General features: G+C 41.1%; 1 protein-coding gene across 1 annotated transcript in view; it reads left to right on the top strand.

Annotated features, from left to right (window-relative positions):
- The window catches only part of ADARB2 (adenosine deaminase RNA specific B2 (inactive)), a 306,659-nt gene that overhangs the window by 193,277 nt on the left and 85,994 nt on the right, over window positions 1–27,388 (top strand). Inside the window, exons 2-3 of the mRNA XM_066551336.1 lie at window positions 4,085–4,171; window positions 11,946–12,850. Of these exons, the coding sequence (XP_066407433.1) occupies window positions 4,085–4,171; window positions 11,946–12,850 (992 nt within the window). The remainder of the gene's footprint in view (window positions 1–4,084; window positions 4,172–11,945; window positions 12,851–27,388) is intronic.

Below are 27,388 nucleotides of genomic sequence, written 5' to 3'. Positions count from 1 at the left end.
TTCTGACTGCATCCCTAGGGCAAGAGCAACTTCACAAAAAAAGCAGGTTTTAATGGAAACTTGCCTGCCTTTTGTGCCAGGCTTTGCTGAATTATTTGTACTAAAGCATTTTCTGTATTTCATTCTGTATTTCATGCAACACATATCTTTCTCCATGGGTGTTTTTTTTTTATTTTAATTATTTTTATAGCTACTGTAAAAACACTGTTCATAATTCTGTGTTAACTATTTACTGTTGCCGGAAAATACATCCTTGGAAGAGGGAACTGAAATCCTTTTCCACCCCAGAACAGCAGAGTGGGGTTTCCTTCCTGTAACAGGCTTCTCTTCAGAATTATGATTTTTGTGCTTACAGTACTGGAGCAAATTTCCACTTGGAAGACTGTTTTTATAGTGAATGCACTACAAAATATGATGCTATCATCTTGCAATAGTGTTCCAGGGCAGCTAGAGACAAATTCTACTATACTTGCTCTTTGTCTCACAATTTCCATTGTAAATAAAGCTTTCCTTGTGTCCATGTAGGCCCTTATGAAACCTCTTCTTCATGGCATCAGAGACTTTGGGTACAATTCTAATGCCAGCAATAATACCTTCATGTATTACTTCTAATAAATGTAGGGTCATATAGTCTGCATTTCTGTAGAAAAGAGTTTTTGAAATGTCTTTTTTTTTTTCTGCTTAAACCCTCTCTCCTAACCTTAAAAAACAACTTCCTCAGAAAAATACAGAGATCAAATACAGAGATCATTTACAATTATAAAGTAAAAATAGCTGCTCTAGTTTTGGGCTACCTGTTATTGCTTCTTTTTGGGGAAAAAAAAAGAGCAAAGTCATGGAAGGAAAAGAGAATGAGAGAAGGAGGGTTTCATGGTATTTTCCCCTATGAATTTTTCAAATCCAATCTTGTCCTTTATTCTTATTCATAAGATTTCATCAAATTGCTGGAAACAAGGCTAATTATGATCGGCATTAGCCTACCCAGGGACCATAAAGTATGACTATACAAGTCTCCTAATCTTGACAATTAACACTGAATTTCACCATTGGTAATAAAGCTGAAGGGCCTCATGGTCTGTACAGCAGGCAATAATGTGCAAAAGATGGAAGTGCACAATAATAGCAATAATTTTAAACCTAACCTGACTATTTCCCTGTAAATACCTTCAATAATTATTCTGTCATTTATCTTTTCCTCCTTCTCTGGGTCAATAATTCATCTGTGCAGTCAGTGTGTATACTGCAGCTTTTCTCTTTTTACAGAGCTTACTCAAAACCCTGCCCTCCTCCTCCTCCCATTTAGACACACACTAAATGTTCCCTTGCTTAGCCAATGGATTGACATATTGAATTATAATCTTTATCACTGGTATTGATAGAAGTATATTCTGTTATTAGGACCTGCCTTTGTTTGGTTGACACAATCCCATACATTGCTGCTCTAAGCATGCAGCAAATTTCACATCCTGTTTCTCTGCCACACAAAAAGTGAAGTCACCAGCATGGGCTCTGGGAAACAGTACCAACAAAAACTTAAGATGGTTGAAGGATCCCTTAAGACAAAATAAAAATTAAATTGATGAATTTTAAATCCACATTGTAAATTTCACCTATCAATTACACGGAATTAAATCATCAAATATCCCTTTACCTAGTATAAAACTAAATGGATTTGCATTTTGATTTGTGGCAGGAGTAAGCATTAGCCACTGCAGCAAGAAGGCACTTCCATAGTGCTTGGTTAATGGGCTAACTCCCTATGAGAAGTGAGAATATTTTCTCAGCAAAGATTTATGTTTGTGTGTGACATCAGTGTCCTGAGGGTTAATCCTGAAGGTCTGAAGGCTGTCAGCAGTCAGGCACAGGTGCAGTACACACACTTTAGGATCTCAGTACCCAGACACAACAGTCACTGCTGGTACTACAGCCAAGGGCTGCCCTGATCCTGTGTCTATCATCTGAAGCATTTCCCTTACCAAATGCAGCCTTTGGATTCAGTCCCAAAAGCCTACGCTCTTTTCACTTCAATCAAAGAAACCAGCTGAGGAAGTCAGGAGTGAATACCAGCCTTTATCAGGATCACAACCCAAAGTCTCACACACAGTGAGACGTCGTACAGAGACACCACATTTCTCAGTGAGCAATGCCTTAGCAAAAAAGTGTCAAAGAATTCACTTAGAAAAATCTTCTGGCTATAGCATACATAAATAGCTTCATTCTTTTGGTTCTGACATCACTGAAATCCCATAATGAAATTGCAATTGAAGGAGGCTAATTTGTGCTCTAATTATATATTAGTCTGGGCTGAAAGGTTTCTGGACGGAAAAAGATTTTCTTCAGGCAATCTTTTATTCTGCTTATTGTATTTACTTAACAAAGAGCAGTCAGCTTTTACAGTGAATTCCCATAATGGAGTTGAGCTGTAATGTTTCCCAGCCAAGGGCAAATATATGCAGTCATTTTTGATGGGTTCTGATAACAGTCTTTAACAAAAACAAGGATTGTTTGCAAATGTAGGAAGAACCAGGCCAAAAAGCTAACTGATGGGCTACTGAAAAAGTTTAAAGAATAAACCTTCTAGACCAGTGGTACTTTAGCAGTCAGGTAGTTTGAGGAAAATCAGAGAAATATTTTGTCAATGATAAGGAAATTTCCCATGGAAATATTATTTCTTGTGTCACTTGAAAGAATACATTCCTTGAAAGAATACATTGATGCTTCTGCCACAGGATGAGAGGCCAACATTGTTCACAATGTGCAGGATGCAGAGGATTTTCACTGAGGAAATAGGTGAGTCTCAGCTGCCTATTTCCTCAGCCATAGCTGGAGCTTTCTAAACAGAGAAGGACTTTAGAATAGCAACAAAGTTCTTTAAAGCTGTGGACCACCTTTGTTAGATGTGTTTCTGTTTCTTCTGTCAAGAACACCCTCTGCTATTGTTGGTCCTTAATAAAGTCTCCATAATGTGTCAGAAGGAATTCAGCCTTAAAAAAAATAAACGTTCAGCTAAACAAACTAGTTATCAAAGGAAATAAAACACTTAAGTATATATCTGTTTCTAGAGTTTGTGTTAACTTCAGCTTTTCCCCATAGATAAGTCCTGAGCCAAATATTAACCTAGTATGAGTTAATATGAGTCAGTATGAGTTCTCATTTTGCTGAATCTGCCCTGGCCTCTAATGCAGAGTCTGATCGTGGCATTGGAATTAAATGTCTCTGCCATACACTATCTGCAGGCTAAACAGAAACTGCAGTTAAAAGCACTTAATATGAACACACAAGAGGGATTTCAAGAGTGTTCTTATTGAGTGAACAATAGCTTTCTGGGCACACCATAAGGTTTTTCCAAAAATCATATCAAAAAATGGTAGAATTACAAACCATGGTAGTCTTTTGTGCCATCCATCACTGAGTTTTCTCTTAAGAATTCTGGTTCAGTCTCCATTGTGGAGAGGAAACAAGTGAAGTACATGATCTCGTCCATTAGAGCAGTGCTCATGTCCCTTCTCTCAGGGCTGACTGCCTACCCCATTCCCATTTGGACCAGTTCAAGCACCCCCTACTCTGCAGTGCTCAGGCACCACTGCTGCGAAGCACAGTCAATAAACACTACATGGGGGCAGAAACCAGGAGGGATGTGTGTTTGGTGTTTGCATGTGCCAGCTGTAAAAAATGCATCGAGGTTGAGTAAACTGTGGTGGTGCTGTAGAGTCACAGAATCACAGAATGTGCTGAGCTGGAAGGGATCCGTAAGGATCGTGGAGTCCAACCCCCAGCCCTGCACAGCATCATCCCCAAGAGTCACATCAAGTGCCAGAGAGCACTGTCCAAACACTTCTGGAACTCTGTCAGGCTGGTGCTGTGACCACTGCCCTGGGTCAGTGCCCAAATACCCTCTGGGGAAAGAACCTTTTTCTAATATCCAGCCTAAATCTTCACTGACACAACTTCAGGTGATTCCTTCAGGTCCTAAAACCAAACAGACCTACCAAGATGTTTTGCCCTGATAAAAAGTATGAAGTAGATGCGAATGCATTGACTGAGCACCTATTTTATGTGTATCTTTTCTTCTGTTTTCTTCTAGAAAAACTCAGCATACTGTCAACCTTCATAGCACCCTTCAAGTACCTGAGTCCTGGCCCAACCACCATGGAGGATGAAGACAATTTAAGTAAGCAGTCCCTTTTCTCTATAGATAAACAATAAAGTTCTAAAATAAAATATCTACAGTGGAGGAGCAATTGTGGAAAGGAGGTGGTTTTGCAACTATTGGCAAGTCTTCATGTGAAATCACAGAAGGGAGCTGGAAGGGACCCACAAGTATCATCAGGTCCAGTTCCTAGCCCTGCACAGAACCATCAAATTGAGAATTGATTAACCAGGCTTAAATAAACCAGTTATAACCTAAAAATTAACCACTCTTGGCTAATTAATATTCTCTTGGGCCCTTACACCTCAACCAACTCTCTGAGCCCATGACTGTACAGCTGGAGGAAAGTCCTGCTGGGTTTGAAGGAGTTGAGAAGTTTTCCAAACACCAGGAAGCCCAAGAGTGGCAGTTAGGAATTAATAACCCTCAGTAAGCCCTACCATTTGTCACCTAGAAGCAATTACTGTGTGTTATCCTGCCTGCTTATTGTAGCACAACTTGAATCTTTAAGAAAAAAAAAGGGAGGGAAGCTTTCTGAACCAAATGAGCAATGTTTTAGTATCACCTACCAGATTGGTTTGTTTCCCAGCCAGACACATGCTGCCATGTTGCCCTATTAGAGCCACTCAGTGGGAGGAATTTGGTGTTTTTCCCTTGTTGTTGCTGATCTGCCTTGGTTTGGTCGTGGTGCACCACCAAGGGGAAGAGCTGCTGGAGGAGTGAAGAAGCACAGCTGCTATTTTCTGCTGCTGAGCATCACATGGGCATCACACTATTCTGCTGCACAGTGAAGGCAGGCAATTACAGATCTTAGCAAAGGCAAAAAAATCCTGAAAACCCTTCAGAATAGCTCCCAGGAAGGCTGTATTTTCAGGAAGACGTGTGAGAAGCATACACACACACAGAGGAAACATATTATGCACACGATGAGCTTGTGCCGGCACCTCCTGCGTAATAGTCCCCAAATGTGCTACTTAGTTATTTTTAGGTAATGTAGGAAGTTTGTACAAGAAAAACACTGTAACACCATTTTCTTATTGCTACTGTAACACCAAGACAGCTTCATGCCTGCGTGGGTTGTAAAACAGCTCACACGGACAGGATAAGCTACGTTTTCTGAAAGAGAAACAGAAAATGTCACTGTTTTCAGGGTCATCCTACCCAGTTCTCCCTTTGGTCAAACATATGCTCCAGTGAAAAGGCAGCTATTTATTTCTTGGTACACAGAAAATGTTTTAGGTGTTACTATTCGAATCTTTAAATATTTTTTTAAACTATGAATTAATTTAAATTCATCCATATTTCTGTGTTCACTTGCAGTATAGTGGTCTAAATCCCTCTAAAGCCTATAGCACACATGTACCTCTGGAGTAATTCCATATTTTAAAGAGCTTCAGAGATTTGCTCTGAACAAGTGGAAAAATCTTCTCCTGTGTTAACAATTTAACAGGAGCCCAGGAGAATGCTGGCAAGGTAGAAAAGTGGGTTGCTTATCCCTGTAGTTTTCTGCTCACTGAGCATCCTGTGGGAGCACTGCTTCCCGACTGTGCTGTATCAATAGGCAGAGTTCCACCAGCTGAAATGGATACAAATCCTGTTTCACATTCCCTTAGGCCTTCTTTACAAAGGGAGCCATGCAGTTTAAGTATACCTGCATTTTCAACGGGTGATTGTTAGCATACAGACATTATTTTTGTGGTTTGTGATCAATGAACTAATACTAGAAAAACTTATCAAAGGCACTATGCACCTTTGGAATGGAGTTGTGGGTAAAGTAATCATCTGTCTCTGATGAAGGTCTAATCTTGAACATGCAAAGAAAGAACCACCCTATTCATCCCCAGAAGGCACTGCCTAAGAATGTAAGAAATTGTACCTAAGAATGTAAGAAATATCACAGAGGATTAGAAATAGGAAGCCTAGCTCTATACATGGTCTTCAGCACTTGTTAATGATGCTTTTTAAAAAAGGACATTTAAATAGGGATCTTCCCCTTGGTATATCCTCCAGCCCTAGCAAAAATTTACTCTGCTAGAGCTTGCACCTGAATCATCATATTTCTTAGGCATCAACAGAACTGTCTTGTCCTCTCCAGAGCCCACTGATACTTCTGATCTCAACAACAGCCAGGAACAAGGAGTGATGTAGAGTGCTGTCAAAAAGTGCACCCTTTTATTGCTTCAAACCTGCTGTCTCTAGTGCTGGGATTGCCTGAAACAGTGAATAATCATTCCCTGTTCACTGCTTAAACCTGTCTGCCTTTCATGATGTTACAAGCCAATGCCTGTCCCTTATCTTTAAATGTGCCATCCCCACTTTGCCATGGGATCAAGGCAGATTATCACCAGCCACAGGTAATTTTGAATCCAGGTTGTACCTCTAGCAGGAGCACATGATTCCTGGGGATCTCGTTATGGAGTGCTGCCACAGGCACAGGCTCAGGGCAGCACACACCTCCCCAGGGTCTGCAGATGGTCCCCAACACACTGATTTCAACCACTGCAGCAGCCTTGAAGGACACGTTCCACACTCAAATTCAATGTACTGAGGCATGTTCAGTTATGAGCATGTTGGTCAAATTCCTCTTCAGACAGCATGAGGCCCCAGAGCTTTTGTGTGAAATACAGCCTCACAGTGTGAGACAGACAGCCCTGTCTCTAAGAAAAAAGTGAATATCTCATTTCAGGAGGCAGAGCTCCAAGCAATCCCTCACCAAAACTATTTCCTTTTTTTTTGTTTTGAAAACTGTCTATTGCTATCATTTGGATTTCTGCAGGACCTAAAATGTTCTGGCTCTGATTCAGGGAGGTATGTCCTTAGGTCTGTCTCTGCCATGGGCTGCCCACATTTTCTGCTACATGCCATTCTTTGCTAACTTGGGCAGAGAGAACCAGAATTTTAGTATCAATCTAAGTCAAGTCATTAGATCATTTGAATAATTTCCCTCATTGGTAAGATCTGTTCACAGTTATTTCAGATAGGTAGACAAAGTAGAGTATGCTCATTCTGGAACAGCTAAAGACAATAGCAGTCACCTTTCACAAACTTTTCATCTTCCCTTTTAAGCAAAGTCCTGTACTTTTTTCACTGGTAATGCTTCTCTCTGCAGTATGGTGTTACACCAACAAAATCTAATGACACTGGTTTTAACCACCTGAAACCTGTGGGCTCCCAGGGACTGTTCACCAGCAACAGAGAAATCATGGCTTACCTAGAATTTTTACATGAAGATTTAAAAATACATAAGTGTGTTTTCATGTGAGAGAGAAAAGAGTGATTTCCCTTGTTGGCTTCAAGTTTATCATTCCAAAGTCAAGAACATCAACCTAAAAATCCCAGCAGAAACATTCCCTATTCTTGGTTGGGGGATCAATAAGTGTATGAAAATGCCATCTTGCTTGCAAGAGGAGACTGCCCTGCATTGCATTTGATGTCAGAGCTGTCCTTGGACAGGGGTACCCTGGCTCTGGCTCCTGAGTTCATACCTACTGCTCCTGATTCAAGATTTTTTGCTTCCAAGTATTCCAGGAGTTATGGAAGTCAATCCTTCTAACATCTGCAGTCAATGTGATATAGATGAACAGCAAAAATGTACTCTAGATAAACAGTCCAGCGTTTACTAAACACTTCTAAAGACAGTAACTGCCTGTCTCAGAGCTATCAGTTGAATCAGGAGTTGGCTATGACGCAGATATTGCAAATTCTTAATTTTAATATCACAACTTTTCAATAATGTAGTGTCCATTGTGATTCAATAGTAAAGATGCCAGTGAAAATGAAGATGGCATCAAACACCTCTCCTTTCTCATCCTCCCTAGAAGTTGGCTTGGCAGCAGAATAACCTTCAACAGGAACAATATTATCTCTTCAAATGTAGCGTGGAGGATCGGATGGTTAGCTCTGCAGAGCCCTTAAGACCCAGAGACATAGTCAGCGTCATTATTAGTGATGCATTATAGCTCTGAAATGCTCTTGATGATGCAAACTCTCTAGGTTAACTCTACTGTGCATAATGACCAAAAGGAGAAAAACATGAAAGAACAGTCAGAATATTGAGGAGTAGTGCATAAATAAATGTATTTCACTAACTGCTTTCCTTTCTCCCATTCAATTACTGAAGCAAATACAAGATCACAATGTCTCCTGTTGCCTGTGAAACTGCAAAAATCAATTAATCAAGTTACCTGGGGAGATATTGCAGAGCAAAGCTGCAGGACTTTTTTAGAAACCTTACTAAATAAATTAAAAACTATTGCCCAAAACCTATATTTTCCTTCCTCCTTTTTTTTAAACTCCATCCCCTTTCAATGTTATTATTCTCCAACCTTTCATCATGGGAGAGCCATAATTTATTATCTTTTTTTTTTTCCCAAATGTAAAGAATATATTTGGGAGAGTCAAGAACAAAGACATTATGAGAAATAACAAGACTGAAAATGATCCACAGTTTTGCATTTCCCTGTGTGTATCCTCTGACTTACCCCTTTTCTTTTAGCGCTCTTCATTTCTAAAATTGCTTGTGATTGTTCTATTGCAGCTGCTTACAGTATTTATCTTGTGTAGTTTGGTGTCATTTGCCTGCTTTGTCTGATTTTCACAATAGAAGTACATGTGCCACCATTAGAGAGGTAATCTTATGTCTGCTACACAGAGGTCTCATAAAAGACACATTTCAAAGACTTCCTATTTCAAAGATACCTGAAAGTATAAAGTAATTTCACATTTCTGGCAGCTGCCAGGGATCACACAAGTCCATCAGGCTCACAGACTTTCTGAGGCACTCACTGAGTTTAGGCTGCCTCTGCTTTGCAGGCCATGATGACTCTTGGCTGCTGCAGCTCCTACTGAGATCTGGGCAGAACTGAGCTGTTTCTTGATGTTTCAGGACAGGGTGCTCTAAAATCTGGTTGGCTGTAGGGATACTTGCACAGATTTTCTTCATTGTGACAAGGCTAAAACACATCATAAATACAGGCATATCATCACCATGCATGCCCAACTTTGTCCACGCATCCTTTGTGCTTGATCTCTGGAAGTTTTACACTTGCATCTCTGCACTTTTTTTCACTTCATCAAGGCAAACTCTCTGTTGGCCAAAACATGGACTAGGCAATTTTATAGACACAATTTAAGACAAATAAGTAATGTTTATTTTGTGGTTTTAGTTTATCTTTGTTTTATTGAGGGTGGTTAAGGTAAGACATTAAGGTCACACATTCATGTTCACAAATCTGCAGTTCTCTGACCATGAAAGAAAAACCAGATGGAATAAAACAATATGAATGATAAACACAAATAACCTCTTGAGTTTTCCTATTCAGTGGTGCATAATCAATACAAATTCTTTTCAAAGCTGAATATTGTGTGAAGCAGGAGCTATCTTTCTTTTCATGCTTCTTGACTACAGTATCATTATGTACCATAATTGGCTCTGTAAAAACCTATTAGGTTAAGATGAGAGAGGTGTGAAATACAGAACCAAACCTGTTTCCTGCTAAAATAATATGTCTGCGTCAAAATATTTTGCCTTTACATTACAAAATACACACAACTAAAGAGATATCTTCTGAGTGGGATGAAAACATGAGAAAGGGTCATGACAGAAAATGGCCAGAGACACTGCCAAACTGGATAGAGGAAGTTGAAGCTGATATTCCCTTTCTCTTCAGTGCAGAGTCTCTATAGAGTTGTGAACTCAATGAGAAAACAGCACATTATCTTTGTGCCTTAGCTATCATGATATTTTAAATGTCTTATTTCCAGAGAGATTGGTTTAAAGATGTCATATTTTACACAGCTGAATACCCTATGATGAAACTTTTTTTTTTCTATTATGTAGGTCTTTTGCTGTACTTTCCTTCTTCAGTTGTCTTCATTCTGTCCCCTTAGCTTCAGAAAGTAAAAATTAACTACTCACTAAAACCTTAATTTGTCATGTTCTGCCTCAGCAAAGCACTACAGAAGAGAGTTCTTTGGTGATAACTCTGGTGAGACACAGACCCAGGCTGGAAGCTCAGTGTGTGAGCAGGGTTTTCAGGAGAGGGAGCCTAAAGATTCAGTTCTGCAAATGGGCCCCCACACATGGCATTTGTGCCATGATCATTACTCCTGTCTAAGCAGTGGCCCTCTTTCTCTGGAACAACTTGCATGAGTGCAGACTTAGTGCTCTGATGGGAAAAAGTCTTTTGATATTAAATACAAGTGTAACATTTCAGGATATAAAAGAAGTTTTTAATCATGATGGCTGGTTCCACATGATCTCCACAGGCTCCTGTGCATCTGTTGGCCCAGCCTAACACTGGGATACAGCACAGACACAGTGCTCCAGCAGGAGTGTCTCAAAGCTTAGCCAGCAGCTCACCCCTTACATCCTTACCAACTTATATTATCAGAGTAGAGAGAAAACCAAATGTGGCCATGCCCTTACAGAAAGTGGGAGGACCATTCTCTGTCCCCTAAGGACCACAGGGACCTTCTCTGTGCGTGGGACTGACACAGCCTGTGCAGGTGGCATGATAGTGTCTGACAATAACAAACCAAAACCTGGGAAAGGCTCCATGCCCAGCATTGTCTGGAGTAAAGCAGGCAGCTGCACAGTGCTCTGCTTGGAAAGGGATCAGGTGCATCACTCTTGGGATGGGTTTCCTTGTAGGTTGGTTATACCCATATTTTCTTCCTCCATTTATCTCTGTCCCAAGAAATGCACAGGAGGACTGGAGGATGTGTCAGAGATGCAAGACATTTAAACAAACTCATCAGAAATTAAAGAAATTTTATAGGATGGTTATTTAGCCAGCAGCACATCTTGTGTCTCATTCAGGACATCAGTGGGAAGACTCTCCGTGCTCAGCCATGCCTCTGCTGTGGCACAGAGCACTCACAGCCTTGCGGCACATTGCACAGGCATGGGCCAAGGCAGGGGGGATTCATTGGCTCAACAACAGTGCTCCCCCTTCCACAGCTCCCCACTGGCATTTCATTCCCTTCCTGGCACTCCTGGCAGTCACTCTCTCTCTCCTATTGCTTTTCTTTGACACAGATCATCCTTTACATCAGTAATTGGTCCCATCATGATGTTCTGGCTTCTCCTGGTCTCATTGGGATTTATCTACAACTTTTGCAATATTAGTTGTTGCTGATGCAGAAACTAAGAGTATCTGCAATTGAGTTTGACAGAAAGGCACTCATTTACTAAACTGGGATTTGAGTCCAGACCAAATAATTGTTTCAAATGCTATGAAGGTCTGTCAGATCATTTCCTAGTCTGGATTCATTAGGTTTACAATGCAAGAGGCTATGGTGTGAGCAGAGACAGTCAATGTATTCATTGCAAATAGATTTTTCAATGCATTGGCCCATTTTTCTGTTTGTGAATCATTTCTGATTTCTAATAATGTCTTCATAAGCATTCACCCACATGGATTATAGAACAATTGTCATCCTAAGGGAATTTTTTAACTATTTACATTTTACTAGCAATTATTAAGCAGTTCATTTAAGTCACATGGCATCCATTATGCTTCATCTTTGAATGATGTAATCTTTTCTTAAAACAGAAGGCTAATGACTAATAGAAGCAGACCTTTAGGGACAAGTAAACATTCAGAACATGCGAAAAAACTGTGCTAGAAATAATAAACCAACCATTACACAGATATTTAGGGAAAGCTCCTAAAAAGGGCTTAGCAACTATTTCTTTTTTTTTTCTTTTTTGGCTATTCTGACAGCCCTAGGCATAATGTCATCTACAATGATGACAATTGTAATGCGAGTCGTTTCCTTTCTTTACTGACAGGTACCAGCAGTGCAGAAGTAAAAGAAAATCGAAACATTGGCAACCTGGAGGATCATCCAATAGCATCTACTGATAGGGCAAGAGGGGGAACAACTAGCAGTAAGAGGAAAAGACCCTTAGAGGAAGGCAATAATGGCCATTTCTGCAAACTTCAGCTTATCTGGAAGAAAGTTTCATGGTCAGTGACACCAAAGAATGCTCTGGTTCAGCTACACGAACTCAAACCAGGATTACAATATAAAATGGTGTCCCAGACAGGTCCGGTGCATGCTCCAGTCTTTGCTGTTGCTGTGGAAGTAAATGGACTTACATTTGAAGGCACAGGCCCCACAAAAAAGAAAGCCAAAATGCGCGCCGCAGAGCTAGCTCTGAAGTCATTCGTTCAATTCCCCAACGCCTGCCAAGCCCACCTTGCCATGGGAAACTGCATCAGCCCATCCACGGACTTCACTTCCGACCAGGCCGACTTCCCGGACACTCTGTTCAAGGAGTTCGAACCCTCCACACACAGCCAGGACTTCTCGGTCTACAACCCCGTCAACAACGAGCTGCTCTCCACCGCCTACCGGCGCGGGCGCCTGCTGTGCCACACGCTGGACCTGGTGGGCCCCGCCAAGCCGGGCAAGCACCGCGCGGCCAAGGCCGAGAGCGAGAAGAACCCGGTGGTGCTGCTCAACGAGCTGCGCTCCGGCCTGCGCTACGTCTGCCTCTCGGAGACCGTGGAGAAGCAGCACATCAAGAGCTTCGTGATGGCTGTGAGAGTGGACGGGAGAACGTTTGAAGGCTCAGGACGCAGCAAGAAGCTGGCCAAGGGGCAAGCGGCGCAGGCGGCCTTGCAGGCCCTCTTTAACATCCGTCTGCCCAGCCACATTCCCAGCAGGAGTAAATGTCACCATTTGCCACAGGTGAGAGCTCCTGGGTGCTGCCACCACGTTGGAGAAACTCTTTTGATGAGTGGCTTTGGTATTGCTGTAGCTGTTGTTGGTCTGCCCGATGGTTCCTCTCATGTTACAGCAAGTGTTGTGCCACAAAACAACCCTTTCCCATAGAAAGACTGTTCTGGTTTGAAAGCAAAACCAGTGAGAGACTCCAAGTCAGAAATACAATTTATTAGGAAAAGGGAAAATGAAAGCCAAAATACGTGCAATAATACAAAAGAAAAACCACTGACAAAGTCAGAATACAACCTGACACCTTGTTGATCTGGGTGTTGGTAGCAGTCCAGTTGGACTGGTGGCTGCAGTCCTCCTGGAGTGGCAAATGCAGTTCTGTTGCAGCAGTGGTCCTGTAGAAAGGGTGTAGTCTTCCTCTGAAGATCCAGTGGAAAAGATGGCGGTTCCTCTGGAAATCCAGTGGAAAGTCTAACTGCTCTATCTCAAAACCCAGATTATATCCAGGTGGGATGCTCAGCTCCTCCCCCCTGGGCAGAGCTCATATCATTCTAATGAGTCATGTGGTGGGTCCTTGATTGCCCACTAAACAGAAATGGCTCCTGGAGGGAGCTATCTCTGAGTCATGGGGCAAGACGTTGATGGGCCCATTAACAGGAGATAAGGAAAAACAATGCCCCTCCTGGTTTCAACAGGTCTTGAGGATGGGAATAGAATATATCTTTATATTGTAACCTAGGACAAAGGCCCACAGGCAAAAGCTTGGAAATAGTATCCTGAAATCATTGGGTACAATTTGAAGCTCATTCCATGGGAGGCATAGAGGAGAGGGCAAAATATAAGGGGAAACACCAACATTTCACTTTGTTAGAGACAATAATAGTGACACATGCAGAAAACTCAGGTAATTCAGTGGTACTGCGTTTTTCTTAACAGAGAGGAGCCCATGTATAAAGGGATGCTCCATTTCCTCCTTTTTGAGTTAATTTCTGATGAGGACCGTGCTATTCAGAGGAAACATCACTGATGAGGAATATGCCTGTGTCAGAGAAATTCTGCCACTGGAAAAGTTAAGAAATTTTGTTTAATATAGTCCTACTGTTGGGGGTTATTTTTTTTGTTTAGTTGGTTTGATTTCAGGGCTTGGGTGTTTTTGTTTTGTTTTTTGTTTTCACCTATGTCTCCAACAGCCCAAGGTATACTGAAAGTTTTGAAACTTTCCTGGAATAAATGTAGAGATTACTGCTGTATTCACATAGAAAACATAGATTTGAGGTGCATACTTAGCACATGAAAATTTTGTAGTTGGTCATACACCAAAGGCTATCTAAGCATTACTCAGACTTGTGTCAATTTTCAAAGTTCTCAGGAAGTCAGGATTTGCAGACACTGGGAAGCATTACATGGGTTCAAGTAATTTATGGATTTGTTTGCACTACCAGAAAAGGTTTGATTCATCAGCACCAGGAGGTGATCTACAGCTACAAAGCTCCCTTTATGAAGGGAGCTGTTAATGTCCAGGATTTAGTGCAAAGCACTAGGAGCACTAAGAGTCATTCTGCTGTTGGCTTGCTGTGAGACCCTAGGCAAGTCATTTAAATTCAATATGCCTGTAATAAAAATGAGCATATTATACAAAAGAACACTTCAAGATCCTTAACTAGTGTGTAAATGCAAATTATGAGTAGCAATTCTCATTAACATTAGTAAAAATGGTCATTATATGTTCAAGGAGTTTGATAGGAGATTAATCCTCTAGGTAACATGACTGCCTGCAGGACCCAGGAATTATAGTTGGTGACCCAGAAGTTTCCTTTCTATGTTTCCAAAAAGAAAACATGTTAAATGTGAAAAATTCTAAAATACACCATAATCCTCCACTTTTCTTTTAATTCCAGGCTGCAAACTCCATGAACCAGTGGGATAATAACATAGTTCAATAATAACAGTGATCTTCTAACAGAGTGCTTTGCAGGCATTTTGGAAACCTTAGCCAACACGACAGTTTCACCTTTCCAGTGCTCCTTCAAAGTACACACAGTTTTAAATGAGATACCTCTAGTGTTTCCTACCCAAATGAATTCTGGCTATAAGTAATCCCATTCTGGTGGTTGCTTTGCTGCCCCCAGTGAACTTTGCTGGATGTGTCAGCAGGTAAATACCATGTATTTTTTGACCTCTGGTTTGTCATGTTCTGAAACAATGCCACAAGGATCATTGCCTCAGTTCCTGAGCTCTCTGAAATATTCCCTGGTTTCTTGGCTTCACACTCACCTTCTGCCTGAATATCACATTTTACTTCAGTCTCCAACTGTTCATTAAGTGACATATTCTCCAGTGTATGTTCCCTTTTTTATGGCCTTTTCTCCTTTCTGTGGACTGCTGCCCTCCTTATCTCCTTCTCTTCACTGTTCTGGAAGTGTAAATGTCAGTGAAAAGGTGTCACTGAACTTTCTCCATCAGTATTTCTTGAGTGGTTATGTATTGTCCAACTGAAAGATTACTTTTAATGCCAGCATTCAGCACATTAATTGAGAGATAAGCCTTAACACTGATTTCTGCTGACCTCCTTACAAGCTGCTCTCATCAACAGATACAGCAGCTGTGACACAAAACCTGAGTTTTTGTTACTCGCTAAATCATAATTCAAATTCCACAGAAACCGACAGACTTATTTCCACTGACTTCAGCTTAAGCATTAAATCCAGAAGCATCTTTTCCTGTTCTCAGTGTGTTATGCAGTACCTCATCAAGTGACTGCCTTTGCTCACTGCCTCAGTCAGCCCATCTGGTCTTTGGTCAGCTGAGGTGGTGTAACCATACAGGGGAGAGTTCAGCTCTCAATAGCTGTGGTCAGAGCCGGCTGCTCCAAGTGTTGTTTTAGCTCCTTCTTGTCCCCTTGATCTTGTGGGAACCACATTTTCAAAGACATGCTTCAAGACAAGTTTTCAAAACTATTCCTATTTAGAAGCCTTGATTTATGTCTATAAGTGTTTAAAAGCAGGAGAGCACCCTGAAACCCAAAGAGCTTAGGAGTAGAATTTGAAATATTAGGAGGGATTAATTTCTTCACAGAATAAGGAGCAACTATTGTCCCATGCAACCATTCACTCTTTTTGTTTGCTTCATTGTATTTGTTAGAATATCAAACAGCTAATTCATTGGTAGTGAGAAGAGGCAAACAAGATCAGCTGTAAGAGTTTCAGCATATTTTGAATATTTTGTAAAATCCAGAAGTGTGTTTTTCTGTGTGTTTATCCTTTCAGAGAGTATTCCAATTTTGCATGTCTCTGCTCCTGTTTGCCTTGCTGTTATCAGTGGCATTAGAAGGCCACCATTTGGCTTTTTGTGGTTACAGCCTGACTGGAAACAGGAAATAGCCAGAAGTCATATAACACCCGTTGTCCAGTTGTCCTGAAATTTTGGATTTCACAGCGTACAAGAAAGTTTCAAAACAAATCAGATGTCCTTATGAACTGGGCATCCAAACCATTGGCATTTCTGCCTTGCTCCTCAGGGCTGCCAGGGGACCTGGTGTTCCTCAGCCTGGCCCTTGGGTGTGCCAGAGGACAGACAGACACTTTTCTGCTGACTAAGGGAGATTCTATGTAAAATGTCCAAAGAGGAACAATAAGAGGAACTACCTAAAGAAGGGCATAGCCAGGTGGGGGTTGGCCTCTTCTCCCAAGCAACCAGTGACAGGACAAGAGGACGTGGTCTGAAGCTGTTCCAGGGTGGTTCCAGTTGGACATCAGGAAGAATTCCTTCCCTGACAGGGTGGTTAAGCATTGGAATGGGCTGCTGAGGGAGGTGGTGAAGTCACCAACCCTGGAAGTGTTCCAGAAACACTTGGACATGGCACTTAGTAATGTGGTTTTGTTGGCATGGTGGTGGTCAGTCAAAGGTTGGACTTGAGGATCTTGGAAATCTTTTCCAACCTTAATGATTCTGTGACTCTGTGATTCTGTATTGTCCAGTTTGTCCTGAGAGGTGCTGTCTACACAGGAGGCTTCCTGAATCACCAGGAAATGCACAGCATGGATGTAAAACCCTGTCACCTTGATCTCTTCTGATTCACATGAAACAAAGGGCTGCAAGAATAGCAAAGCCAGAAGTAGATAAACTCCCTGGGTCATCTGCAATCCAGCTTGCTTCTTCAGCTGCCTCTCACCATGAAAACACTTACTGAAAACACACCATGAAATTCTGAGCACTTTACAATGCCAGTGTTTTCTTAAAAGAACATTTCTGTGACCCTGACTTTCTTTCCTGTGACCGCTGCACAATGTGTTTGGGCTAACTGCAAAATTATACACAGAAGGTAAACAAAGGCATATTACAATTTACACCAGAAAAAACATTTCATTTCAAACTCTAAAACCAAGATAATTGAGATCATGCCTTCTTTACTGCCATCAGAAGTGCATCAATCCACTTCTGTAAGTCTCATACAGGTACAATAGTGACCGGGAGACATGTGCACTTACCCGTGTATAGGATGAAGAGAAGGTAGCTGAGATAACCCAAGAACCACCTGAAATGGTCACAAGATTTGCCCATCAACCTGCCAGTTCTTCTTCAACCAGATGTTTGATCTGTGCTAGGCACTGAACTGCAAGATAAATACTATTGATGGTCAGAGACTGGGCACACAATGTTGATTGGAGTAGCTAAGATAGGAGCCTGGAGATCTGCTAAACTCATGGCAGACATAAAGAGAATCAGGAGAATGGAAATTACAACTCTTCACTGTACCTTGGATTAGGTACTAAATATTACTCCTTGTTTCCTGGCATAGTTGGTCTGAACTCATATTCTCCATCAAATAAAATGCAATTTCTTCAATTATAAGCTTTCATGGAAGTCTGACAATTGTTTCTCCCACTTTGGAAGCTCGTGTTCTCACATTCTAATAAAGGAGGCAGCATCAGAGGGCGCTGACCTAACCAGCCCTAATGAGTCTGCTCTGGTAGAAATTCATCCACGCACTCCCAGGCTTTCCAAGTGCATTGTGCTCAGTTCAGGAGATCAAGGTGGCCCCCAGCTGCATCTGACCAACTTGCAATTCTTTTTCTGATCTTGTAGTCCTTCTAACCTGTCTTAGTCTAAATGGCATTCTTACTGTTGCAGAGCCATACCATAAATTAATACTGTCATAACAAATTAGTAAAAGAGGGGAGCCTGGATTTCAAATGAACCTAAATTAGAAAAGAATAGGTGTGAAAATCACATTCACTCTGCTTTGAAAGGGCTTAGCACTGCTGTTGCTCGTTCACATCCAGCCTCTCCAGAGCAGCGGTTGTCTATTTATTTTAACAAAGCTCATTGTGTTTTGTGTGTGTATCCTCAAAAAGAAGCAGGATTTCTCTCTTTGGCAAATACAGCTAACCTTTTGGTTCCAGTTAAATCCCCTATTTGCCAAAAGCTTCATCTGCAGGCTAAAGCAACCTCAAATCCCATATTGCAGTGATTCTTTACTTTGAGAAAGTCAAGGATTCCCACCAGTTAACCTTGGTGACAAGGTGGCATCATCATGGGAAGAACAACCACCATGTCAGGGAAAGCCACATACCCCACAGTTCTCACCCACCCTCCTCCAAGACACCTGTTTCCCTGTGTTGCAAAGCTGGTTCATTTTCATGCAGTGTATGTTGTTCCTGCTTCCTTAACTTTATTTCTCTCACTTTCCTTCTTCACCACCTTCCTGACTACTGTGGCCTCTCACCCGTGTCACGGTTAAGCCAGGACCAAGGTTGGCAGTGATATATTTGACTCCAGTGTGAAGAGCAGCAGCACATGGAGCAGGCATTGAGAAGCCTGCAACAGGTTTCTGTGAAGAGCTTTGTCTGGTTAACTGAGCAGCTACATAGTTTTATTAACTTCTCTGTTTTCTCTTACGCAAAGAGAAACAGCTGACAGGGGTGTGTGTGTTCCTGACAGGAGTTCCTGACAGGAGAATGCTAGAAAGAGAAATGGTGGGGACCAGAGAGATGCCTTTGCAATGCAAATAACATTTGATTTTCAGCCATCTATTTCTTACTCTGTAGGTGGGGAAAGTTGCTTTTATAATCAGAGCTACAGGCAATCAAGAAATTTATAGGATTAGAGTTTCTTAAGCAAAACAATGGCAAAAGAACCAATTTAGAGGCACAGCATTAGTTTAGTGGATACTGTTATTATCTTGGCTGCTAATTGGATTGTAGTCACTTCTGGGCTCACAGCTGAGTAACAAGGACTACCTCCTCACCTTTCATACAAGAGCAATATAAAAGATATTTAATGCCCAGAGAGATTACAGTTTGAGTCTCAGATGAAGAAATTACTTTGGTTTAATGTATATAATCCATGCAAGATCAAACAGAGATGCAGAATGGCTACCTACATGGAATTACAGGAAATAAATTAACAGGGTAGGAAGAGCTTTGGTGGCTTGCTCTCACAGTATCAGCACATATATGTAGACACATTAAGGGGTTGCACATAAAAACCAGTCATCACTGCAAAACAACACATAACTTAGCATCAGCTGGGCTCCAATAATCCTGCAGTTCTTTGCTGCAGAAAGAAGTTGGTATATGCATCTCCACGCTCCCAGCCTCTCTCTTTTGCTCCTGCATTGCTGTTCTGTGTAACTCCCAGCCATAGATAGCTCCAATCCCCAAAAGATTCCCTTGCACTCATCTTTAAGTCCTGTGTCATGTAGAGCATGCTCAGGGCTTTCAGAGCATTAGGTATGCTAAACAAAACTCTCCTAAATGAGATGTTAAATTTTAAATGTACCACTCACCTAATTAATAATACTTAGAAGAGCTGCAATAATTGTGGTAATTAGTTAATGAATGGCCAATCTAAATTTACCAAAGTGAAAAAATAATTGTTATATCTTCAAGGAAGAAAATCTATAAGGCTGAAAGGTATTTTTCTGTGTAATTTAATTTTACAAGCAATCCAAACCTTTTCTTCCTCTTAAAAGAAAGGAAACTCAAAATTATCTAATTTTCCCTTATAAAGAGTGTAAGGGTCCATGGTGATTACAGTGCATTCAGAGTAGGGTAAATCAGATTTAACCATCTAACTTAGCTGCTGGGTGCTCCTTTAGCTTTTTAGTTGTTGAAAATACTTCATACCACCCATGCATCCACAGAAACAGCATTTGGTTTCTTCCCTTCAGATTCTAGATTGCATATTAAACATGTCTAGGGAGACCCAGCGTGGATTCTGCTGACTTGTGCTGTTTACCTCAATAAACCAGCCTTGTCTATCCATGAAGCTGATGGTGTGGATCTGATTTGTGAAGAATTATTATTTGTGCAGCTCATTAGGGTGAGACAGTTTGTGCAGAATGATTAGGGCTCCAGCAACCAGCAGACCTAGTTAGTACATGAAAGCTGAATCCCAGTCTGGTGTCATCCAGACATAAAACCTTCTTCTAAACCAGACACTCTCGCAGCTGTCAGAGTTGCTTCTGTTGTTTTCTGGCTTTGTAAGTGAGCTAGGGACACTTCAAAAAGCTCCCAGCAAGCTGGACTTGTTAAAGCTGCCACTTAATCTTGGACTTGCATCCTGACTTTGTTTATGATGCTTCATTATTACCTACTAAATACAGCCATGATCATTCTGCTCCACTAAATAGAGCTGTAATACAAGTGCCCAGAGTGAATTTTTCTTTGGTTGACTTCCATGAAAAGCTTTTTCTGTTTGAGCTGGAGTGTTAAAGTCATGCCAAAACCACGTTCTTTATCTATTTTTATCTGTATTCACATCTAGGAAGCCTTAATTATTCAAGCAGAATTTTCCTTCTATGTAGAGTACCAGAAGCAAGCTCCTAGCATTTATTTTACGATGACTACCTCCCTCTTGTGGTCCTTGTGCCAGCCCTGTGGCAGGCAGGCAGATCCACCGTTGTGTGAGGGAAAAACTAACAACACAAAATGCTTGTGCACCCTGGCAGGGCTGTGGCTCAAAGCCCCCAGAGATGCTGCTGAGAATCCCAGTGCCACACGTAGCAGAGGGACCACTCCCTCCCACTGAAAAGGGAACATCTTTGTCCATTTTATTTTTCTCTTAAATGCTAGCCTTTAAATAGTGAATTTGTGTCGTAGTCATGGAGAAAACCAACATTTCTCCAGTCTCTTTTTCTCAGCAAAATGTCCACACATAGTGCTATGTGAAATGATTAAGCACACACACACACACAAAATAGTATGCAGGTCATAAAATTCAGTAAGGGGAAAGTATTTAGGGCTTAATCTTAGGACTGCTGAGAAGTAATGGACAGAACAGACTTTGGACTTGTTATACTGGATGTAAAATGTGATTCATGTGTTTAGACATTTATACAACCAGAGAGAAGTGGCTGAAGTTCTTTGAGGTAGTAAAATTCTTTTTTGTTCACATAGTGCCCTCTTAATACGAACATCTTACTAGTGAGTCTGGATTTTTAATGGGAGCAAAATTCGAGAGCAAGGGTGTTGTTTTTTTCTTTTTGCACATGAATGATGCATGATGTGAACTTTTGTTAAGATAAAATATTTTTACAAATTTATGAGAAATAGAAAGGGGAGATAAATATCTGTAATCACTGGAAAAGTGGGTAAATTATCCATCTCCATTCATCACATTTTATTCAGTGAAAGCAGTTACCATTGTCTATGTCTCATGATATCCATCAGCTTCTTAGACTGTATTCTAAGACATATAAAATATTAATGCATCCATTAAACTTTTCTCCCCTACCTTTCATGCTGCAATATTATTTTGTCTAAACAAGTTCATGTTCCTTTTTCAGCCTTCTAGTTTTCTAATTGACATGTCAGAGTCTACTTCCAAGCGAGCAGTTATTTCCTATTTGTCTTCTGAACCAGGGTAGGAATTGATATGAAAATACCTAAGCATGATTGCTCTTAACCTACTTGTCATCATGTCTGCTGCAGACACCAGCCCCATAATCAGACCTGAATTCACACAATGGTACCTTAAAATCAGTGCTACAATGAGATGTCATCCAAATGAGCCCATGCTACTGAAGCCATGCTAATTTGCAATTCCTTTTGTGCTGTCTCTTCTTGCTCTCTTTATCCAGTTCATCTTTAAAACTAAAGGTGGAAAGAGTACATTCTCTGAGCAAACACAGTCAATTAACAAAATGACTGCAGTTTGGTTTGTTCAGAAAAATAATCTAAGCATTCCATGATCTCTAAGTTTTCTGTTCCTGTTGAGTGCTCTTCTTTTGAGTTCCTATTTTTGGGCCATCTTCTATGAACTGGGCACTCATGCTCACAGAAATAATTATAATCAACTCCTTTCCCTCTTATGTGGGTCATTGCTTTAATAGGTTAAACACAAGGAACAATGTGTGTCCCCAAGGTCTGGTGGAGAGGGTGGAGACAGCTACACTGCCTTCATTTCTTGTTTGATAATTAGTTCTTATCCAAATCAACTCTGCCCTGTACTTTTAAGGAATAATCCTCACAGGGATATTGGAGAATAAACTCATTACTCCGGAATGAGACCCCTCTTTTCTTCTACTCTCCTTGAAATGCACACAAGTAATTCTAACTCCCAGTGCCTAATGACTCTTGAGTACCATCCTATGGAGAACAGCTCAGAACAGCATCACAAAGATACTGCTAGGCCTTGGTTGTCCTGCTCTTTGCAGAGAAGCAGTGTCCAAGAGGGGAGTAGAAATGCTTGTTTAATCCTGACCCAGCAACACAGAAACCCTCTGCAAACCAAGCCAGTGGCCATCAACATGGAGCAGACAAAAGCAAGCTAGAAAAAAGCACGGAGCAGTGGTTGCTAAGACAGAAGTCAAGTTTTTTGAAGGCTCACGGTTATGGCACCAACAAGGGGCAGATGTGCTGATTGGTGCACACTAAAGATACAAATCAGAGACATACTGAAGTTTTTGTGCCTGAATATCAGCAATTTGCACAAAAAAAGAAACATATCACATAGCTGTTAAAACTGTTGTCTGAGGCAAAAGTTAGCAGGCACTGCTTGGAAAGCAGCATGAAAAAAGTGTCCAATAATAATGTTTAGAGCAGCTCATAACACAATCACATGGAGAGAAAGAGGAATTATCCATGAGGATCACCAGTCTAGAAAACACCTTCACAGGTGCTAAGGGCAGTCATCAGCTCTTACCAAAGAAAACCTAAAAAAGCCATGGCACATTGATTCCTATGGATCCTATGGATTACTGAGCTTGCAACTCTGCCCAAGGGTTTGGCTACTCCCAGAAAGGAATGACAACACATTAAAACACTGTCATATTTTGCTGCCTTTTGTGGCACTACATATTCTGCCTTCAGTGCTCGATTAAATCCAATCAGGACTTTTTCCTGTATGGATTTACATGGACATTACCAGAACAGGGCCATGAGTTGTTGACACAAAGATATCTCCATCTGTTCTGTGCTTGACTTCTTCAAAAATGCACCTTCAGTGCTGCAGCAAATTCCTGCTGATGATAAATCATGGCTCTCTGATGGTTTGGACATACCCTAAACTATCAACATTTATTCTGGCAAGTATCTCAGCATGTCTGGAGGAGTCTGTGGACTGTATTTCCCTTCCACCTGGTGCTGACTATTAATTAGAGAAGAGACCATGGTATCTTAAAATTTATTTTTTTTGCTAAATAAGCTATTTTACTCAAATTCACCAAAAAAAAAATCTAAAAGCAAAGCCACAAAGTACTGCCATATGAACTGTCATGGAAAGATTATTTTTCCCTTCCTTTTTTTTTTTTCTTTATTTAAATGCATGATATTTTTGGTCACAATCATAATACTATTGATAGGAGATGCCCTCTGCTTTTGCAGGGCAAAAGGCTGCAGCTGCATATTTTATATTTTGACTTTGAGAGAGATAAAAGTACGAGAGGGATAAGCTGCTGCTGTCACCATGCTCTGGAGAACACTGATGGGAAGAAATAATAGCATTCCCCAAAACACTGACAAGCTACAGTGCATAAACTTTTCTTTTAAATCCTAGATTCATGAAAAAAAAGTAACATGACTCAAATTTACTAGTCTTTGATATAGATATTTTGAAATTTTTCCCCTTATGAATAGGAGCCTAAATTTATATCTTTGCCTGCATCTCTTCTTGGACATTCGTGAACTTAGAGAGATCTTAAGCCCTCCTCTCTCCAAAAGAAAAAAAGTTTAAAAAATAACATTTTCCTTTATATAACAAAAATCAATTAAGCAAGCCAAACTAGATAGTCTTTACAGGCAGACTAACATCCTTGCCATGTAACAGAGCTAAAATCTGGCAGATACCTAAGTAAAGCTGCCCTGTGGCAGACCAGGAGCAACTTGTGCAAATCCAAGGGATCTGTTGGGGAGCCCTTGATAACAAGAGGTCACCAGATAAACCAGCCAATGAGGCTGAACTGAGCAGGGGGAGAAAAAGAAACTTTGCAAAGACAAGCTGGAGGGGGGAAGGAAAAAAAGAAAATCTTCCAGGCTGCCTTTGACAAAAATTGATCCAAACAAACTAAACACTCCTACTGTAGTAGTTAGCAGCAGTTGGGTTTTTCTCCTCCCTTTCAAACCACCAGTTGCCAACAGGGGATCAGCACAGGCCGCTTGCCTCTCCCAGGCTGTGTTATTCACTGTGCAGGAGCAGGGCTGCTCCCAGCTGCAGCTATGAGGGCACTTGCTGGAGTCAGGAATAGAAGCTTATAATACAGAAATTACTCCCTTGAGGACCTGGGAACAGTTTTTGTGGAGTGAGGGGTGGAATTTAGCCCCTTGTTGAAAATCAAGCAAAAACCACAAGTGTGGGAAGGAAACTGTTGGAGTTACAGCACAGTCTTGAAGTTAAATCCTTGCAAAGGCTTGCATAGGGAAATCCTTTGACAGTAATTTGAGCTGTGTTTTGCTACCTATGCCATGTATTGTATTCTGGGAGCTTATTTTCTGCACATATACCTGCTACCATAGCAAATATTAAAAGTCCTTTTTGAGGTTGGGAGATTATGGTGAGTAACTGAAGCAACATAAACTACATTTTCTCTGAAATACATAGGCATGAAGCCACAAAACAATGTGGGCAGATAATACCTTTATTCCATATTCCCACAGGCATAAACCAGACCAGAATTTGAACCTGTGGATTTATAGCAAATAAAACTTATACTGAAATATGTTGCAGCTGTTTCTCATTCCATCCTGCAGCTGATAAATAGCTAATCTCCAGTTCAGGCCTCTCTATTTAAATAAGCACACTAAAAAGTTGAGCTATCTCTGACTGAACTGCTTCAGCTGAATATCCTTAGCTCACTGCTTCTGGCCTCTATTAAATGCAATTCAGATAAATTCTGGCTTCTACTAGTATTTGTTTCTCTCTTGACACAGCTGGTATCAGGTCCTGCTTAAAGCTTTCAGATTGGAAGAAAAATCTGAAAAAATACATTATTTAGTAAGCATAACTAAGGACCACTAATACTAGGAAGACAAAGGATTTCTTCTGTATTAGCTGTGAACAAATTGCTTTCCATGGGCAGCCTCACCTCTGCCATTAAAACTGATGATTTTGCAGAGCTGTGGCCAAAGAGGGACTCATCTTTCCCTGAAGCACAGCTGACAAGCAGGAGCTGTCAGACACCCTCCACTTGCTGCATATTCTGCTTCAGAGCTGCCTCTCTCTCTGCTGGTGTCAGGCAGCAATCTGGCTGCAGGCAGGGAGTGGGCAGCTCTGTCCCTGCCTGGGCACAGGCTCACAGGTGTCTCCCAAAGTGCTCAGCCTTATTTCCCTTCCCAGCTCTGCTGGTTCCCATTTTCTGACACTCCCTTTATCAGGAGAGATCTCCTCTCTCCCAGCACACCCCAGCCAGGCAGCAGCAGGCTGGAGCTGCAAGAAGGCAGCTGTGAGAACAATTCAGTGTGATTTTAGGTTAAATGTCAGCTGCCCCATCCTTGTGATAATAGCTGGCATTAGAGCACATTAACACAATTGCACTTGCTGCAAATTAACAGCGATCGGTGCAGAGGCACAATATCAAGTGCAATAATAATACACATGTATGAAAAGCAACATGATCACTGCCTAATTAATTAATAACCGGTTACTGATTAAAAGGGGAGCATTTGGAGCTAAATGTGTCCTTGACAACACTAACAGGATTGGTTTAGCACTGATTGTATTTTCCAATAAGACACATAAGTGCAAATAATTGCTTCCACTATATCATGGAATTAGTTCCATGACAGTTCAGCTGATTACTTCAAGGTTTTATCTGTGTTTTGTAGCTGCAAGATCAGCTACCATTTTGCACCTTACCAGCTGGTAGTGAAACACTCTCTGTTTACATGTATTGCATGTACTGTAGCAGGAAAGCAGAATCAATACTGTAGATATATACAGTACCTGCATCACAAAGGTTACCACGCTCGGAAAACAGCTGATGAAAACTTGAGGTAATGAGCTGAAACATCCTGCAAGTAATTCCTAGCAGCACTAAAAACAATAATATAACTTTGCCTGACATGGGTAATCCTCCACAGACTGAGGGAAGCATAATTTTTTCTGGAAGGGAGTTTTGTGGTCCACTGAGGGTTTGAGTGAGATATGGGATATACCTTATAAGTGAGGAGTGCCTCATAACTCAGGGGAGGTGGAACCTAAATGAAGTCACAGAGGTCATTCTTATTTTATCACTGGGGAAAATGTGTCCTGTATATCACAGCTTTTTCATACATTTAGTTAGTGGGATAATTCTAGGTACAACAAAAAGTTCTCTTTTTTTTTAATCTTGTATTACATGAACGGAAAGCTTTTAAAACAACTAAAAACAATTGCAGAGGGACCATTTGCTATGCAAGTGCAAAGTTAGGCTTCTTTATGTGAGTTTAATGAAGTACACGAGAACTCTGAGGTTTGTTTAGGGTATGGAGCTATCAGCTAAATATTTTTGCACATTTTTCCATACATTTTTTGCAGTGACTGCAGTGCAGAATCTAGAAGGGTCAATGAAGCAGTCAGAGAAGTTTGCCCATCCTTTTATCTCCCTTCATGATAGCAGCCACTCATGTGATGTGAATATTCTGAAAAAGAGATTTCAGTGCATGTTTTCAGGCTGCTTTCCAAATTAGTTTTCTGTGATCAGCTTTCTACCGCTCTTAGCAATCCTTGAGACTGTTCAACAATATTTGATAGCTTAAGATATCTCAAGGCATTTTTTCATCTATGCAGTTTAAAAATAGGGACTTTGAAGGAGCAAGTGCAACCCAAACTTGTCCTGCACAGGGGACAATGCAGTCACCCCCAAGGCAGCAGCAAGCAAGCCAGGCAGCATGGTGGCAAGACATACAGAGACATTATGGTGTCTCCATTTTGTCTTATTTCTTCTCTTCTTAGTGCAGGGGGCCTAGGCACTCTCTTTTTTAGAGGTATGATTTAATTTGAGCCTGAAGAACCACAGAGGGTGATGGGTTCCTGGTGGATGGAGAGGCTGGGCCCATATGTTGGTCCAGGAAAAAACCTGAATGTGCAAATATGAGGGCAGTCATCTCAGTGCTTGCTTGGTGGGGCCAAGGGAGC

The sequence above is a fragment of the Molothrus aeneus genome, chromosome 1 (genome assembly GCF_037042795.1).
Source record: "Molothrus aeneus isolate 106 chromosome 1, BPBGC_Maene_1.0, whole genome shotgun sequence".
Classification (NCBI taxonomy): Eukaryota; Metazoa; Chordata; class Aves; order Passeriformes; family Icteridae; genus Molothrus; species Molothrus aeneus.
The sequence above is the reverse complement of the archived record's forward strand: the minus strand, read 5'-3'. Positions and strand labels throughout refer to the sequence as shown.